The 18,939-nt window shown below is 43.7% G+C and overlaps 1 protein-coding gene across 1 annotated transcript; it reads right to left on the reverse strand.

Moving 5' to 3' along the window:
* Positions 1 to 11,304: 11,304 nt before the first annotated feature.
* GPR25 (G protein-coupled receptor 25) lies at positions 11,305 to 12,402 on the reverse strand. The gene has a single exon (XM_033918662.1). It carries the CDS (start codon positions 12,400 to 12,402, stop codon positions 11,305 to 11,307), a length of 1,098 nt encoding a protein of 365 aa, XP_033774553.1.
* Positions 12,403 to 18,939: the final 6,537 nt, after the last annotated feature.

The following is an 18,939-nucleotide window of genomic DNA, read 5'->3' on the forward strand; positions in this document are numbered from 1 at the left end:
AGCGTACCAAGGCATTTTGCAAATGCATCTGCAAAGGTGAGGGGTTACAGAGGATCACTCTGTGCCCTCCTACTTCGTTGTCCGTGAACACAGCCAGATGGACAGGCTGGTAAGTCCTTACATTTTATGTCATGTAGATATTGGCTGCATTTTGGATAGATTTGGGGCCCCAAAACTCATCCTGTCCAAAACTGGGGTCCTTCTGTAGTGAGTCTTAATCTGGCGGGGGAAACAAAAACAAGAGGGCACGCAAGAAAACTGAAGGGAGACAGATTCAGAACAAATGCTAGGAAGTTCTTCTTCAGCCAGCGGGTGGTGGATACCTGGAATGCGCTTCTGGGGGAGGTGGTAGAGCAGAGTACGATTTTGGGTTTTAAAAAGGGGTTGGACATGTTCCTAAAGGAAAAGGGGATTGAGGGGTATAGCTAAAGGGGTACTATAAAGTGTAGTTACTTACCTGTAACGTAGGTTCTCCGTGGACAGCAGGATAGGACAACACCCATATGTGGCTGACTATCCTGCTGTCCACGGAGAACCTACGTTACAGGTAAGTAACTACACTTTCTTCTTCAGCCAGCGGGTGGTGGATACCTGGAATGCGCTTCCGGGGGAGGTGGTAGAGCAGAGTACGATTTTGGGTTTTAAAAAGGGGTTGGACATGTTCCTAAAGGAAAAGGGGATTGAGGGGTATAGCTAAAGGGGTACTATAAAAGTGTAGTTACTTACCTGTAACGTAGGTTCTCCGTGGACAGCAGGATAGGTACAACACCCATATGTGGCTGACTATCCTGCTATCCACGGAGAACCTACGTTACAGGTAAATAACTACATTTTCTTCTTCAGCCAGCGGGTGGTGGATACCTGGAATGCGATTCCGGGGGAGGTGGTAGAGCAGAGTACGATTTTGGGTTTTAAAAAGGGGTTGGACATGTTCCTAAAGGAAAAAGGGATTGAGGGGTACTATAAAGGATAAAATGTCCTTAAGTGAAAGAACACTACTGGTCATGGACCTGGGGGGCCGCCGCGAGTGCGGACTGCTGAGCACGATGGACCTATGGATCTGACTCGGCAGTAGGCGATTGCTTATGTTCTTATGTTGTGGGCAGAGAGTTTTGCAGATTAGAATCAACGCATGAGGCAACGAGCAGTCCAGAATGGAGATTTTGATGGTACAAGATAGGGATTGGCTGACCTTAGAGTTTGTCCCAACCAAACCTAAACCTTCAGCGCTCTTAGCTTGCAGTAAGAAACGTTCTCACCAAAGTACCAGAGTTCAAATGTTGTTCCTCTAAGGATCTCTGTCCCTCTGTAAAACAGGCTAGTGCCCATGCCAGAAGAGAAGTTTATTTATTCAAATATTGCTCACGTCTTTTTCAGGAGTAGCTCAAGGTGAGCCACATTCACATCTCCCTGTCCCCAGAGGGCTCACAATCTAAGTCTGTACTAGAGAATGACATGGGGACAAAGTCCCTGCAGGAACTCAATTTCCCCATCCCCATGAGTTTTGTCCTGGCCCCCATTCCTGTAAGCTCTGCCTTATCCGCACAAGCCTCGGACACTTATGATTTTAAAGTGCTTGAAGCTTGTGCGGATGAGGACGGACTTAGGCATTGGTGGAATGAGGCATTATGACATCACAATCTGAGCTCTAAGTGTTGCTACTTATGATTTTAAAGTGTTTGAGGCTTGTGCAGATGAGGACGGAGTCTTAGGCATTGGTGGGAATGAGGCATTAAGACATCACAATCTGAGCTCTAGAATGTTGCTACTTATGATTTTAAAGTGTTTTGAGGCTTGTGCAGATGAGGATGGAGCTTAGGCATTGTGGAATGAGTCATTATGACATCACAATCTGAGCTCTAGAATGTAGCTACTTATGATTTTAAAGTGTTTGAGGCTTGTGCAGATGAGAACGGAGCTTAGGCATTGGTGAAATGAGGCAGTTATGACATCACACATCTGAGCTCTAAGTGTTGCTACTTTATGATTTTAAAGTGTTTGAGGCTTGTGCAGATGAGGGACGGAGCTTAGGCATTGGTGGAATGAGGCATTATGACATCACAATCTGAGCTCTAGAATGTTGCTACTTATGATTTTAAAAGTGTTTGAGGCTTGTGCAGATGAGGATGGGAGCTTAGGCATTGGTGGAATGAGGATTATGACATCACAATCTGAGCTCTAGAATGTTGCTACTTAGGATTTTAAAGTGTTGAGGCTTGTGCAGATGAGAACTGAGCTTAGGCATTGGTGAAATGAGGCATTAGACATCAACAATCTTGAGCTCTAAGTGTTGCTACTTATGATTTTAAAGTGTTTGAGGCTTGTGCAGATGAGGACGGAGCATTAGGCATTGGTGGAAATGAGGCCTTTATGACATCACAATCTGAGCTCTAGAATGTTGCTACTTGTGATTTTAAAGTGTTTGAGGCTTGTGCAGATGAGGACGGAGCTCACAGGAATGGCTCGGGAAAATGAGTTCCTGCAGGGACGGGAAAAAGTTTGTTCCAGTGTCATCCTCTAGTCTGTACTAGAGAACGCATAAGCCTCAAACACTTTAAAATCATAAGTGTTCAAGGCTTGTGCCATTGAGGCAGAGCTTTCAGGAATAGGGGCAGGATGGACGGAGGAAATTGAGTTTCTGTGGGGACAGGGACAAATTTATCCCCTTGTCATTCTCTAGTCTGAGGCAATGAAGGTTAAGTGACTTGCCCAAGATCACAAGGAGCACCAGTAGATTGCCCCTGTTTATTAGCTCACTGCTATAACCACTAGGCAACTCTTCCATTTATTTTTCATTTAAAAACACTACAAAGCTTTTTAATTTATTTATATTATTTTCTATGCTGTTCTCCTAAGGGCGTTCAGAACAGTACACAGGAATTATTCAGGTTTCTTAAGCATTATTTTTCTGCCTGTCCTAGTGGGCTCACAATCCATCTAATGTACCTGGGGCAATGGAGGGGGGATTAAGTGACTTGCCCAGGGGCACAAGGAGCAGCAATGGGTTTAAGGGTGCTGAGGCTGTAGCTTAGCCGCTATACCACACTCTTCTTTCTGTCATTCAAATACATGTTGATTAAGTTTTTTTAAGAACAATCATAAATTAACAAGGAAGAATGTCGAAATATTTTCAGCAGTGCCCAGAGATGGAGGTGTGTAGACTAGGTGAGGTCTGAACAGAGCAAACTTTTGGACCATACCATATATATAACCAAATATATTATACATTGGGCTTTCTCACCATGTATACCACCTCATACTGCATCTAATCACCAGGCATCCTTCAGGCCCTTGTGTGACCACCCCAGACAGCACTCAGATAATGCTATTGTCCTATAATGCACTCACGCATCCTTCACCCTGTGGGTCCTTGTGTTGTAGTTGATATGGCTTATTGTCTGTAGTTTGATACCTCTTGGAGAATAGCAGGATATAAATTTAAATAGAAATAGAAATATCAACTCATACTTTGCCCAGTCATCTTTCACCCCATGGATTACCCTCGCATACTGCTTGGGGAATCTTTAACCCCCCCCCCCCCTAAAAATGGTACCTCCTTACTGCAGCACAACATTTTAAAACCGAAGACAATTTGAGAGAAAAAAAGAGTAGTATTCTGTTTCATCTGGTCATCACAATGTTTGTTTTAAATAAAGTTCCACCGAGAAACTTCTATTTGTATCTGGGGAAAACCATCGATTGGAATAAGGGTTTCAAAAACTCACCAGAGAGGCTGCTTTTTGCTAGGAAATGACCATCTGCAGCTTCTAGTAGTCTGTGCTGACCTCCCTCTCCTCCCCCACCCCCCCCTTCTAGGTGATAAGTAGTTCTGCCCTCTAATTGCCCTCTAAAAGTCACCAGTTCTCACAACCACACACTCTGCCACAGTTGCAGTCAAAACGGAGATAAAAGCAGCTGGTGACTCATAGCAAAGCTAGAGGGGTGCCTACAAGTGCCAGTACACTCACTCCCATACCTTGTGAACTCCAGAAATCAATCACTGCAAACGATCCAGCCAGCCCTTTCCCACCAGGCTGATGCCCTCTGCAGCAGAGAAACATTACATACAAAGCCAGTCTGATGAGCGAAACCAATCAGTGTCGGTGGGAATGTTGAGAAAGAAATGAATTCTAGAACATAAACATCATGGGGGGGGGGGAGTGGGGGGGGGAGTTCTAGCACCCAGACACCTGCTGACAGTAATTTTCTGCCATAGGGACACTTTCCTGTGCAAATGACAAGGCAAGTCAGCAATATTTCTCAGATCATTTCTGTCATTTGGCATCTGTCTGTCCAAATTATTTTGTAAACCTCTTATGAGTAGGGACCGATCTATGGCATGCCGAATGTACAGTGCGGTGTACACTTTTTCAGCACTATATGAAATTATAAATACCGTAGTACCGTGTTTCCCCGAAAATATGAATTTGTGCTCCCAAAAATGCACTAGGGCTTATTTTGGGGGAAATACGGTATCTACCCTTGACACTTGCCATGTTATTCCTATTGCTCCCATCCCTTTGTGCTCCTGAACACCACCGACGCTCCCACCGTGTTATACCTATTCCTCCCTCCCATCCCTTTGTGCACCGGAACACCACCAACACCACTGATAACAGCAGAGGGAAGCAGCCCGTTCAGAGTGCTGCAATTGGCTTTGAGGCTTTGAAGGTATGTAAGGCGTGTCAAAGCAGCTCCTGATTGGTGAGGCCCGACTTTAGTACAGGAAGAGGCGGTCGGAGCATACAGCGAGTGATTTCCATCACTCGCTGGCGCTCCGGCTGCCCTCTCCTGCCTCTCCAGCTGCTCTCTCCTGTCTCCCCTGCCTAAAAACCATATTTGCGGTTTTTCGAAATTCGCGGGGGTTCATGTAACAAAACCCCCGCGAATTTCAGGGTAGTACTGTGTGATATTTCCATATATATTTCTATCATTCCTCCAAAATATATTTACATATGACTTATTCCATCCTATCCCTACACTCCCCTGTTCCCTCCTCCCTGTTCCTCTATTTTAATGGACATTACAGGCCCAATATTGAGCTGGCAACTCTCAGCAATTTGCTGACTGCCTGGAAATTCAATGCTGGGCCCTGTGCAAGCTCTGGCATTGAATTTCCATGTTTACAGAGCCTGCTAAAACATAGCCAGTTAAGTGAGATATTCAGTACTTAACTGCTATTGGACACCACGTAAAGATAGGACTGATTTATAAGCGGATCAATTTATGTGATTACCTTGACTGGTTAAATGCTGAATATTGGCACTCAACCAGCCAAGATCTAACTTTGCCGCTGGAATTCCCCCCCCCCCCCCCCCCCCAAGCTGGTTTTGAAATAGGTGCTAAACAGACATTTTCAGTGGCAGTGAAGTTCCACAGAAAATGACCAGTTAGTTTAGTCCTGAAAAAGTGATTTAACCAACCAGAGCCATTTCTAGCCGGTTAAATTGCTTTGAATATCGACCCATACAGTTTTACCTACGGAGGGCAAATTCTAAAGTTTTGTTGAGGTTAATAGTGAAAAGATGGTGAGACCAGTTTATTGGAAATAATATATTTAATAAAAATACATTTATGATGAGCTTTAGAGAGAGCTTTTCTCCTTTCAGTGTGGAATGAGATAAGAGTAATGTCTGAATTCATTACAGGCTGCATTGCAGGGGGGGGGGGCATAGTGAGGGTTATATTTTTTTTCCAAAAAAATGTAAAAAGGATGTCACCCTCAAATCATCTGAGCAAAACTACATCCTCTCTCAAAATTCTTGCGGAAAGTCTACTACAATATGAATAGGAATAAGTGAGCATACGGTATGGAATGGACCAACTGGTATATTTCTGCTCTGATTTGACATGCTTTTATATAACTAGAAGAAGTAATTCCAGCCCTACTCTTCCATTTTTTAGGTCTGACTCACTCAGTTATTTACCACTCACTAATATTTACCAAATGCTAGATATCACTAGTGATTGTTTGGACCATATGGCAGGTGAGGCTAGAGGATGGTGTCAGCAATGAACACCAGAGGGAGCAAGTGCTACATGGAAGTCTGCAGTGAGCACTGTTGTGGGTAAAGTAAAGGTTTGGGGTAGACAGATGTAGGAAGGCCTTAGAGGAAAAAACACAAGTGTATCGGGTGACTGCTTCACCGGAATCATTACTAGGGTTAGCTTATGGCTCCAGAAGAAGGAGACAGCAATGGATGTAAAACCCGGATGTCTCAATCTATCCTCTTTTTTTTCTGGAGCCATATGATAATCCTGATTATAGAGGAAACTTTGACTCTAATCTAAACCAAAAGATTTTGGTCATTCCTCAGCTAAAGCAGAAAAGAGAATGTGGCTCTTGTCAGATCACCCAGTATAGGGTTAACAGATTTTCGGGAACAAACCACCCCCCCCCCCCTCCCCAGGCCCTCCCTGTTCTGCATGGCCACGCCCTGTTCTGCCCCCACCACGCCCCTTGACCTGTTTGCTCATTGGAACGGCATCTGTGCATGCGCTGGTGTGAGGGAATGACGTCACATGCATGCTCGTGGTGTCGCTGCGTGGCCTCCGTGCATGCGCAGATGCCGTCCCGACGTCACTCGTTACTAGAAGCTTTTCAAAACCCGGACATAGCGCCGGATTTTGGAAAGCCGTCCGGAGGCCCGGACATGTCATCGAAAAGGAGGACATATTCAGGGAAATCCAGATGCCTGGTAACCCTAACCCAGTAGGATTGCCAACTCACGCCAGGTTGAATAAACAGACTAGTCCCATTCTGGCTTTGCCCATTAAGTACAAGGAATTAATTGTTGTTCCGATTATCTAAGGGAAATGAATTGTCCAATAAGAACCACAGGCAGAGGAATGAGGTGAGCCATTGGGCTCGTGGCCCAACTGATATTTTGCCCAATCCAGCATCACCAACAAGAGAACTTTGGGGTAGGTCAGAGCTTGGTTCGTTTGGGCCCTCCAACCAAAAATGGTTTACACTAGCTCTTTATTCCTCTGGTTCTTCTGTGTTGGAATGTTCATAGACCTCATCTTGCCAGAAGTTCTCAAAGACTGAAACTTTCCTTTCCTTCATTTAAAGATAAAAATAAATCTATTTGGAAATGTAGTCAATCTTTTTCCTTTAAATTGACAGAACTTTGGAATGGCCCACCACTTACTGGTGCAGTTAGGTAGGAGATGGAAGTAAGACATTAAGCTATATATTTTCATTGAGTTCCTATGAGCGTCGGGAGCAGCTCGGGCCATTCAGTGCGGCTCTCCGCACTAGAAAACACTAGTGTGGTTTTATAGAAGAGAGGGAAAATGGCTGCATGAATTATAATTTGAAAGTTACACTTGTGATGAGATTGGTCGCCTAGGACTGTGAAATATATTGTAAGCCTCTTTGGTTGAAGTCCACTTTTGCATTTAAATGTAATATTTTCAGATGACTGGACAATTCTATGTGTCAGTTGTACAGCAATTGAAGAGGATTTGACAATACATTCTTTAAAATTAGCATAATGTAGGCACACTGTGAGAAATATGGGATGATTGAGATTTATGATTATTGTATTTTAATATGGATTTCTATGTATGGCTATGTATGGCTTTGTTTTTAGATGTGAATTTATTTTGTAAAACGCCTTGAACTGACGTGGTTAGTATAAGTGGTATAAATATTTTTAATAAAGATAAAGGTAAAGATTTTAAGTCTTGCCATTATACAATTCCCCTGATAGCTTTGAAAATATATAGCTTAATGTCTTACTTCCTTCTCCTACCTAACTGCACCCAAGCTGCCTTCTTTCTTCGGCAGGTGCAAGTACAGTCCCCGCAGATCCCTGGGGAGGGAGTGGGCACAGTTTTTGGTTTATTTATCCAGGTAATTGACTTTTGGAAATGCTCTCATAAAAATGTGGCAACTTCAGGAATGGTTGTAGAACAGCTTCCAGAAAAGAGGCATGCAATCTGATAATGGTCTAGTACTGTGGTTCCCAACCCTATCCTGGAGGACCCCCGGGCCAGTTAGGTTTACAGGATAGCCCTAATGAATATGCATGAGAGAAATCTGCATATAATGAAGGTGCCAGGCATGCAAATCTGCTCCATGCATTTTCATTAGGGCTATCCTGAAAACCCGACTGGCCTGGGGGTCCTCCAGGACAGGGTTGGGAACCACTGGTCTAGTGGAAGGGCTGGGGCTATCTGATAATGGACTAGTGGATAATGATAATGTGCTGGGGCAATCTGATGATATACAGATGTGGAGGGGCGTCTAAGTCTGACTTTAGATGTCTAATGGGAAATATCCAAAGTCACATATGGGAAAACAGCTATTTTCAAACATCCTGGACGTCCACATTTTTTCCCCAAAAATCACCTACTTGGACGTCTTGTCCGACAAGATGTCTAACTTTATGCGGCATTTTCAACCACAGATGTGTCCAAGCATTCAAATGCATTTGCGTTCAAATGCAGCCCATGTCGATGTGGGAGGGACGTGGCGTTGCAATGAACTGGCCACACAGACATGCCAACAGGGCCTTGGGACACCTTAGAGGGCACTGCTGTGAACTTCACATAAAGAGTGCCAGAAGTACATCTCACCAAAATCCCCTTACAATTTATGCTGAGCCCTCCAAAACCTACTATACCCACCTGTCTCTCATCCCAATAGCTCTTGCGCCTGCAGGTGGCATCTATATGGAAACAGAGTAGGATTTTGGTGAGTTCTGGTGGACTCACATTTTCCACCATAAATGTGGTTAGAGTGGGTCTGGATCCTCCTCTCTATGGTTCACTAGCACACTAGGCTTCTTAAGACACCTGTGTGTTGCTCTACTAAGCTTTCCCTTACCAGATGCTGCTGGTCTACAGACAAGTATGTACTTTTTAAATAGGATATTTTGGAGATGGGAGGGGGTCTGTGAGCATTAGGAGAGTGTGTGTGTGTGTGTGGGGGGGGTCATACCTTAATGCATTCAGTGGTCATGTGGTCAGTGTGGGCACCTTTGGGGGGGTTCATAGACAATGGCGCGAAAGACAAAAGCGCGCGCCGACAATTGAGCGCAGTGTGCGCCGACGCGCCGCTCTAAATTACAGTTTTTAGGGGCTCCGACGGGGGGTTTTGTTGGGGAATCCCCCAGTTTACTTAATAGACATCGCACCGGCGTTATGGGGGGGTTTGTAACCCTCCACATTTTACTGTAAACTGAACTTTTTCCCTAAAAACAGGGAAAAAGTGAAGTTTTCAGTAAAATGTGGGGGGTTACAACTCCCCACACCCCCCACAACGCCCCCACAACGCGGCGTGATGTCTATTAAGTAAAGTGGGGGGTTCCCCCCTCAAGCCCCCCCCTTTCAGAGCGCTAAAAACAGTAATGTAGAGTGGCGCGGCGGCGCGCACTGCGCTCAATTGTCTGGGCGCGCCTTTGTCTCGGCACGCTTTTGACCTGACACCCCTTTGGGGCACTTAGATGCATCTAAAACATGTCTAACTCCTGGCATCTAAGTTCCATCTAGGACGTCCTGGGAAAACTTTAATTATCACTGCAGGATGTCCAGGTTTAAGCCTCTCCAATGCCTCTCGACACACCTCTTTGAGTTCTGGATGCACAGTGGCTTAAAAGTTCTGCTGGATGTCCAGAATGTTGGTTTTGAATATTGGCACTTGGACGTCCTAGCTATTTGGATGTCCAAGTGCCGACTTAGGCAGGTTTTGGACATCTTGAGCCCCATAATCATCTTTAAAATGATTTATTGATTATGGTTCCCTACACCACCCACCAAGTAACTCCACATATCTGTTTGCTGCTCCACTAGGCTCCCCTATACCAGCTGCTGCTGTTCTAGAGACAGGTATGGACTGTTTTATTCAGATCTTTGGGGATTGGGAGGGGTCAGTGACCTCTGGGGGAGTGTGTGTGTGTGTGTGTGTGTGAGGGGGGAGGGTCATTCCTTCATGCATCCAGTTTGGGTGCCTTTGTGGTATTTAGATGCTTCTAAAATAAGTCTATCTCTAGTCGTAAGATCCATCCAGGACATCCTGGGAAAGGTTTGATTACCACGAGAAGATGTCCAAGTTCAAGCTTACCCAGAACCCACCCACTCGCTCAGACCCCACCCTGCAACATGCCCCCTTGAACTCTGGATGCACAGAGGGAGAAACATCTTGTCAGATGTCCAGGAAACTGGTTTCAAAAATTGGGTTTTGGACGTCCCGGCAATTAGTACGTCCAAGTGCTGACTTAGGCAGTTTTTTGGACATCTTAGTTTTTTGATTATGCCCCTAAACATCTTGTAAAGGAAAATGTTGTCACAGGGTGGGGAAGATGGATGGAAGTCCAAAAGGGCAAGTGAAGTTCCCTGAAAGATACCCAAAACATTCTGCATATCATCACCGACAAAATCAATGTTCTGATAACCGTGGCATTTGGAGATTTTTAAATATAAACCAAACATTTTATTTTAACTATTTTGCAATTTAAAAAAAAAGTACAGGATGTTGAAGAATCATCTAAATGTCTTAACGCAGATTCAGCTGACACATGAAATGGAGTGTAAACGTTCATTATACAGCATGCACATTATATCCTGTGTATGTTTGTTAAAAAGAAGAAGGAAAAAAAAAAGCCCAGAAGAAAGTTTACATCTGTGGTTCCCTCCAGCATCTCTTAGACTCGAAGAAAAAGAATTCTCATCTTCTATTTCATCTCAACATTCTTAAATGGACTCCACATTGTGACCATTTTTAATAAATGCTTATTTTAATGATTACATGATCTTAACGGTATAAGTTGCATCATACACATTGCACACATGAATATACTCTTTGCCCTATTCCTGCACGAACACCCTCTCAATTAACACACATTTTCATATCACATTCATGTCCCTCCATTCACACATATAAAATAACATTATTCACCCACAAAGACACCACCATCCATCACAAACACAAATTTATATCCACACTCCAACACGGCATGTTCTATAAGACACTAATACTTCCTCCACCAACCACCCACAGAAACGTCTACACTTCTATCACTCTGCCCCTCAACACAAATACATACCACATAACCCCCCCCCCCCTCACATACTGTGTGTGTTAAGACAACTCTGAGAAACTCTTTATCAGCCCTTACTGAACCCAGGTCCCTAGATACTGAAAGACAGAAGGCCATAGTGCAAGAGACCCTGCCCCAGAAAACCAACATAGGTATTTTCCTTGGTCTTAAATCAGCGGTCTCAAACTCAAACCCTTTGTAGGGCCACATTTTAGATTTGTAGGTACTTCCCAGTCGCCCTCTGCTAAGGCCAGTGCTAACCTCTGGGGGGGAATAAAGCACTGCTTTTGGAGGAGAAGGTGATGGAGGAGCCAGGGGTGGTCTCTGCAGTCCTGGGCTTCTGGAGTAGCTGGATGGACTTCTGGAGGATCTGCTGGCGGAAGTGGCGGTCCAGGAAGATGTAGATGACGGGGTTCATGCAGCTGTTCATGAAGGCGAGACAGTTTGTGAGGGTGAGACCCCAGCTCAGCGCTTGGCTGAAACGGCAGGACAGGGACAGCCACTCGAGCTTGTAGAAGAGGGTGATGCAGCTCAAGGTGTTGAAAGGCATCCAGGAGCAGAGGAAGGTGCCCACGATGGTGAAGATGATCTTCAGGGAGTTTCTCCGGTTCCGACCTTGCTGGCAGTGCTGGCGAAGTCTGGCTACGATGGCGCAGTAACAGAAGAGAATGATGGCTAAGGGCAGGAAGAAGGTGAGGAACAGCAGTGCCAGTCTGGTGCCGCTCAGGACTGCAGAAGAGATGTCCTTGCAGACGCTACAATTGGTCTCCGTGTTGGTAAGGAGCCTCCTGGAAGCCAGGGTCGGGATGCCCAGCAGCAAGGAGATGGCCCAGATGCCAGAACTGGTGAGGAGGATGCACTGCCGGGTGCGCACAGCCCGTGACTTGTGCAGCCTCACAATGGCTAGATAGCGGTCCAGGCTCATGCCCATCAGAAATAGGATGCCCGAGTAGCGGGTTACAGTGATGCTGTAGCTGCTGGCAATGCACAGGGTGGCCCCATATAGCCACTGGTTACCTACAGCCGCCGACCTAGCCCAGAAGGGTAGGGTGCAGACAAAGACTAAGTCTGCAATGGCCAAGTTGACGACAAAAGTGTCTACCAGGCGCCTTGATCCTTGTTTCTTCAGCATCAGTCCCACCACAAACAGGTTTCCAAAGAAGCCAACCAAGAAGGCGATGGAGTAGAGGATGGGGATGTAGACGTGGCCGTAAGGCAGCTCTTCTTGAAGGCACTCTTCGGGAACATCGCGGGAGTTCTCATCAGTGGTGTAATCCTCATAACTTGCATTCCAGTAGTCTACAAGCATCGTCTCCAGACTGATCCCATCTGTGTAAAGTAGGGGAGCACCCATCACAGCAAGCTGGCTCTCTGCCCTTTCTAGAGCTGTTTGCAGGGTGGGTCTCACTTCGGTTTGGTTTTAATGTGGTATTTTTTTTAGCTCGAGGCAGGGGTGGAGCTGACACCAGGAGCTGCAGGCAGATGTTATATAGGTCATCTTACCCAGATCGTATATATTGCAAATTTAAACTTATTTTGTGGTTTATCTTAATACATTTTCACCGGACTTTATCAAGGGATTGCATTTAGATGCAGATAAAGTTAATTTATTACTCGATTTGGTGAAATACAAATGGTAAATACATATATATATATATATATATATGTATATATATATATATATATATATACTGCAGTCAAGCGAGATCTGTCCACCATTCTGCACTGACTCTTTGGTCGGAGGAGGGGGAAGGGAGTTTCCTTCTACCCCTCTTTTACTAACGCATAGCGCAGGTTTTAGCGCCGGCAGCAGCGGTAACTGCTCGGGCGCTCGTGGAATTCCTATGAGCCGCTGCTGGCGCCAAAACCCGCGCTACGCGTTAGTAAAAAAATAAATAAATAAATAAAATAAGTCAGTTAAAGGACAATTCTCTTTCCCCCACCTCCACCCCCACAGCTGGGCTTAGGGGCTCCTTAAATCCAGTTCTTCAAGGGTTTCACGCTCCAGCGGTGTATTTTATCGTTTCTCGTCTAGCAAGATCTTAGTCCAGATGCAAATATTTGTGTGCTTGGTGTTTGTTGTTGTAGTTTAAATCTTTTTATTGAGAAGCCATAAAGCCAGACATCAGGGTAATTTCATTCACAAGATGTCTACAAGTTCTACCTACATTTTTTTGACAATACTACAAAGTTCGAAGCTGCTTTATATAAAAGTGATTTCTGGGCTGACTCAAGGCAGCGGGTGACAAAATACACTCTCTGAGCACTGTTATTACTTAAATTTGAACAGAGTCAATAAAGTAACAGCTGTCTTTAAATTGTGAACGAAAGGAGTTAAACCGAACAGCTATTTTAACAGGGAGCAGGACGAAATAAAATCGAATGCTCGGTTTAACTCCTTTCGTTCACAATTTAAAGACAGCTGTTACTTAATGACTCTGTTCAAATTTAAGTAATAACAGTGTTCAGAGAGTGTATTTTTGTCATTCATCACTATCTTACTGCCAGCCCAGAAACAACTTTCAGGTAAACGATCTACCAACTTTAAAGCTTCTTCATGAAATTTAGGTACAAATTACTACAGTACTTGAAAGAAAAAAACCCAACAAGCTTTAGCTGGTTTAGAAAATTAAGAAACCCGAGCTAATTTATGTTGTTCTGCATTTTGGCTTTGGAAACGAAACTTGCACCTTTGGAAACGAAACTGCTAATGATAGTCCTTTAATAACCAAATTTCGAAATATCACTATTATAGCAATTAAGAGGGATTTGTAAATGACCGATAATGATTGACATTTAGTTAAATCATCAAACATGCAAATCTGACTTTAATGCATCTTTTGTCATTTAAGCATTTTACAAGTATGCTTATACTCATTCGTTGACTAAACCGCCTTTTGTCTATAGCGGCAAAGTGGTACAGAATACAGGGGCCACTGAAAAGTTCTCAGCCCAACCAAGAACATAATGATGTGGAGCCATGAAACTTACAAGTTATTCCGCACTTTTCGTGACTCTTTTCATTTCAAAGAGGCAAGTGCATCTAGAAAATGGGCAAATATAGGGAAACCAAGCCATTGTGACATCACCGATGAGGTTGGCTCAGGCATTGGTGGAATGAGGCATTATGACATCACAATATGAGGGGCCACTGAAAAGTTCTCAGCCCAAACCAAGAAAAGAATGATGTGGAGCCATGAAACTTACAAGTTATTCCGCACTTTTCGTGACTCTTTTCATTTCAAAGAGGCAAGTGCATCTAGAAAATGGGCAAATATAGGGAAACCAAGCCATTGTGACATCACCGATGAGGTTGGCTCAGGCATTGGTGGAATGAGGCATTATGACATCACAATATGAGGGGCCACTGAAAAGTTCTCAGCCCAAACCAAGAAAATAATGATGTGGAGCCATGAAACTTACAAGTTATTCCGCACTTTTCGTGACACTTTTCGTTTCAATGATATGAAATGAAACAAAAAGCGTCACGAAAAGTGTGGAATAACTTGTAAGGTTCGTGGCTCCACATCATTCTCTTCTGGGTTGGGCTGAGGCTGAGAACTTTTCAGCGGTCCCTGTGTAAGATCAAGAGTAATGGTCTTGTCAAAATTGGTGCATATTTGGGCAAATACCTGAACGTACAAATAGGTGCCTATGACTAATCATGTCCCGGACTAATCCTATAGAGCACTGAAAATATATTTATTTCAACTAGCTTTTTAATAATTAATAATTTTTCTGGACAATGTGAACACACCAGTGCCCAGTGGTGAGGCTGCAGTTTGTGACTGATTAAATGCATGTTTTCTTTTGTCTACTGTATGATTGTTTCTTTCCTATTTTATCATGGAATTCTGATTTATTTCTATTTAATAAATTTTATGTACACCACTTTGATTTGGTCTTCAAAAAAAGGCATGTATTAAAATTTATACATAAAAAACCCCAATAGGCAGAGAAGCACATAGGCACCATTTGTACATTAGATGACTTTTGTTCCTTCAAGGGTCTCAGTTCTACCACTGGAGTTTGTTTGACTGACAACTCAGCCATCTTCCTGTAGCTTTCTTCAGGGTGATGCTGTGTTCTTTAAAAAATTTATTCAGTTTTCTATACCGTTCTCCCAGGGGAGCTCAGAATGGTTTATATGAATTTATTCAGGTACTCAAGCATTTTTCCCTGTCTGTCCCGGCAGGCTCACAATCTATCAAATGTACCTGGGACAATAGGGGGATTAAGTGACTTGCCCAGGGTCACAAGAAGCAGCAGGGTTTGAACCCACAACCTCAGGGTGCTGAGGCTCTAGCTTTAACCACTATGATGCTCTAGAAATCAAAATGTAGTAAAAATGAGCCAAGTATAGGACAATCAAGCCATTGTGACATCACTGCTGAGGTTGGCTCTTAGGCATGGGTGGAATGAGGCATTATGATGTCACAATACCAACTCTGGTTGTCAGAGGCTGAAACTTCTCACACTATTTACTTATTCAATTTTCTATCTCGTTCTCCCAGGGGAGCTCAGAACGGTTTACACAAATTTATTCAGATACTCAAGCACTTTTCCCTGGCTGTCCTGGCAGGCTCACAATCTATCTAATGTACCTTGGGCAATGGGGGATTAAGTGACTTGTGCCCTATTGGAAACCATAGGAGGGACCTACCTAGACACTACCAGGTCTACCCACTGCACTCATACAAAGACCCACTCATTCACTTAACACACAAACAACAAGAAAAAAGAAAAAAAAGTGGAGAAAAAGCCTCAGTTCATCTTCATATGGCAAAAAACTCCACTTCTAAACAACCATTAAGCAAGGTCCAAAATGTATCAGTTCACTCAGCAGTGAGAAACACTATGGTAGCCATCGTAGGAACCACCTCAAAAAAAATCTAGCACGCCAAATAACAAAACTTCAAAAAATGTGAGTAGAGCAAGCAGCACATATATGAGTCTCAAACACAGTCAATGGTAAGCAGGAAAAACCAAACAAACACTTAGCTGGAGACGGTGTCCAGACTGTCTTCCATGCATCCAAAAAGCACAAGCCTGCCTGGCCCCGCAGCCACTTTTTTTGAGGTGGTTCCTACGATGGCTACTATAGTGTTTCTCACTGCTGAGTGAACTGATACATTTTGGACCTTGCGTAATGGTTGTTTATAAGTGGAGTTTTTTGCCATATGAAGATGAACTGAGGCTTTTTCTCCACTTTTTTTTTGTTGTTTGTGTGCTAAGTGAGTCTTTGTATGAGTGCAGTGGGTAGACCTGGTAGTGTCTAGGTAGGTCCCTCCTATGATTTCCAATAGGGCATAATTTATTAGTTTTAAGAGTTTTGTATGTCCTTCCTGAGATTTTTTTGGATTAAGTGTTAGCGTGGGTTTGAGCCCACAACCCCAGAATGCTGAGGCTGTAGCTTTAACCACTGTGCCACACATTCCATGTAGATGACGTTGGGCTGTTTTGGGAAACTAGACAAAGCAATTCTTATATACAGCTTGTTCCAGGCAGATTACACATGAAGGATATTATATTAGTGCAGACATAGATGGCAGCTGAAAAGTTCTCAGCCCAACCAACAAAGTTGGGGCATAATAATAATAACTTTATTTTTATATACCGCCAGCTATCTTGCGACTTCTAGGCGGTTTACAATAAAAGAAACTGTGAATACAATGAAAGAAAATGTAAATACAATAAAGAGAAACTTTACGTACAATGAATTAAAGAGTATAGCAGTATACATCTCGTACAATGGATTAAAGAGTATAGCAGTATACATTTGATAATATTAATAATGTTAGCAACAGTTTGTGTGTTGCCAGGCCAGGAAATGCCAAGCTATTTGCACAGAAGTAGAAATGTTCCGTAAATTGAATAGAGTGTTGGGGTTGGGGTTAACAGTTTGCAAGATCAGGTATGTGATGATGTTACGTGGGGGGTTGATGTTCCGGTTCGTTACCTAGGTATTTCAAGAATAGGTAGGTTTTTAGGTGTTTCCTGAATTCTTCATAGTTGTTTGTTTGTGCAATTAGTTTTTCTAGGTCTTTACCCCATATGGCTGCTTGATATGATAGCAGTTGTTGATGGTGTCGCTTATATTTGCACCCTCTAGCCGGTGGGGAGATAAATTTCATGTGTGTTTTTCTTTCGCAGTCTCCATCAAGGGCTATACACTTAGTCCAGTGATTTTCCACTTTTTTTCAATCTGTCAGAAAAATACAGAATGGAAAAAGTGGACTTGGTGTGTATAGCCTTCAATGAAGACTGCCCCAACTTTGTTGGTTGGACTAAGAACTTTTCAGCCGCCCCCTTGTAGAAGGGGCTGGTTTAAAAAAACAACAACCCAAAGATCACTGCAAATAATGATAATTTGCTGTTTATACAGGACCCTGAGGCTTCTCTTCTCCATTTGTCTAAAGAGAGAGAACAAAGCTTGAGTATCTCAGGATTTAAAGAAGAATGAAAGGCCTCTTAAAATTAGAATAATTATTTTCCATGTTGCCAACTGAAGTATAATTCAGATATTTTAAGAAGTTAACCAAAGAGTCAACCACTTTATCTGAGCAGGTAAAATGGCTTCCAGTTGAAACAGGCACTAGCTCTAGGTCAACTGGTGCCCTGTTGTAACGGAGCCGGTACCTGTGCCTTCAGTGATTCCGGTCTCCGCTCACCTGAACGCCCCCTCGACGTGCTTCCCTTTAGGTAGGAAGTCCTGCTGGAACACTCTTCATAACTCAAGAAATATAAATGATACCAAAAAATGAGTTCATGGAGCAAAATCAAGTGCTTTATTGTGAATTGGAATGAGGGAGTCTGTTTTCACACACAGTCCTGCCTCCACAATTATAGAGAAAATCCATAAACAAAAATGTAGCTGAATCCAAACCTCAAGGCTCAGCTATCACCTTAATGCAGGTAAGTAAAGTTATCCTATAGTCCAAACAAACATCCAAAATGCTGGTTCATTAAACTTCAATAGTTTTTCAACAATATAGCATGCACTGCTGGTAGTGCTGTAATCAAGCCCTGAAGTTCAGCTGGCTTCTTCCCACTCAGCTTAACTGAACTGATGTGGGGGAGGGGAGTAAGTGAATCCACTATAAAACTTTTCTGAATAACAGAATGCCACGAATGGCCCCACTAACCCTCCTTGTATGGAAAGTGGATTCTCCCCAATTATCTCCTCACTTCCCTCAGGTAATTACCACAGCCAGAAAGAACACTAATTAAACTTCTGGTCTTCAGGTATTCAAAGTTTAGCACAAAAAGAAAAACGTTTTTTTTTCCTTTCTTTTTTTTTCTCCTGCTTCCCTCAAGCAGGGCAGTCACAGCCAGCACAAGTCATTTAAAGGAATATAAGAATCAAACATTCCTTCTCACACAGTGTAAACCCAACCCAGGAGGTTTATAAATCTTACAACCCTCAGCCCTGCCACTTAACTCATTTCCATTGGCACCTCTTCAGGCAGACTGAAAGTTTCTCCAAATTCCATGGGTTCCTCACGGAGTAGCTGGCTGGCCAAAGGGTCTGTGTCAGGCTCCTGCATTTCCCAGTCAGGAACACCTTCAACAGGAGAGATCCTTTCCAGGTCTGGCCCTGAGTAGACTGCCCTCCTCCTTCTCAGAGCAGCCTCTAAAGAACCCAGGGGAATCTGACCTGCCCTTGGAGGGGGAGGAGCTTTCTGCCGATTTCCCCTAGCTGTCTTTGGGAGCCTAATCATTCCCTTCAGCTGGGAGAAGCCAGGGGAAGGGAGCTCTCTCTGGGGCTGTTGTGGGTTGTCCCAACTCTCCTCTTCTCCTCCCTGGAGCTCAGCCCTGACTGAATTAAAGGGCAAGCTAGGTTTTTCCTTAGGCTTGGTCACAATCCTATCCCCGTGATTTGCCCTCTGGA

The sequence above is a fragment of the Geotrypetes seraphini genome, chromosome 13, assembly GCF_902459505.1.
Source record: "Geotrypetes seraphini chromosome 13, aGeoSer1.1, whole genome shotgun sequence".
Lineage (NCBI taxonomy): Eukaryota > Metazoa > Chordata > Amphibia > Gymnophiona > Dermophiidae > Geotrypetes > Geotrypetes seraphini.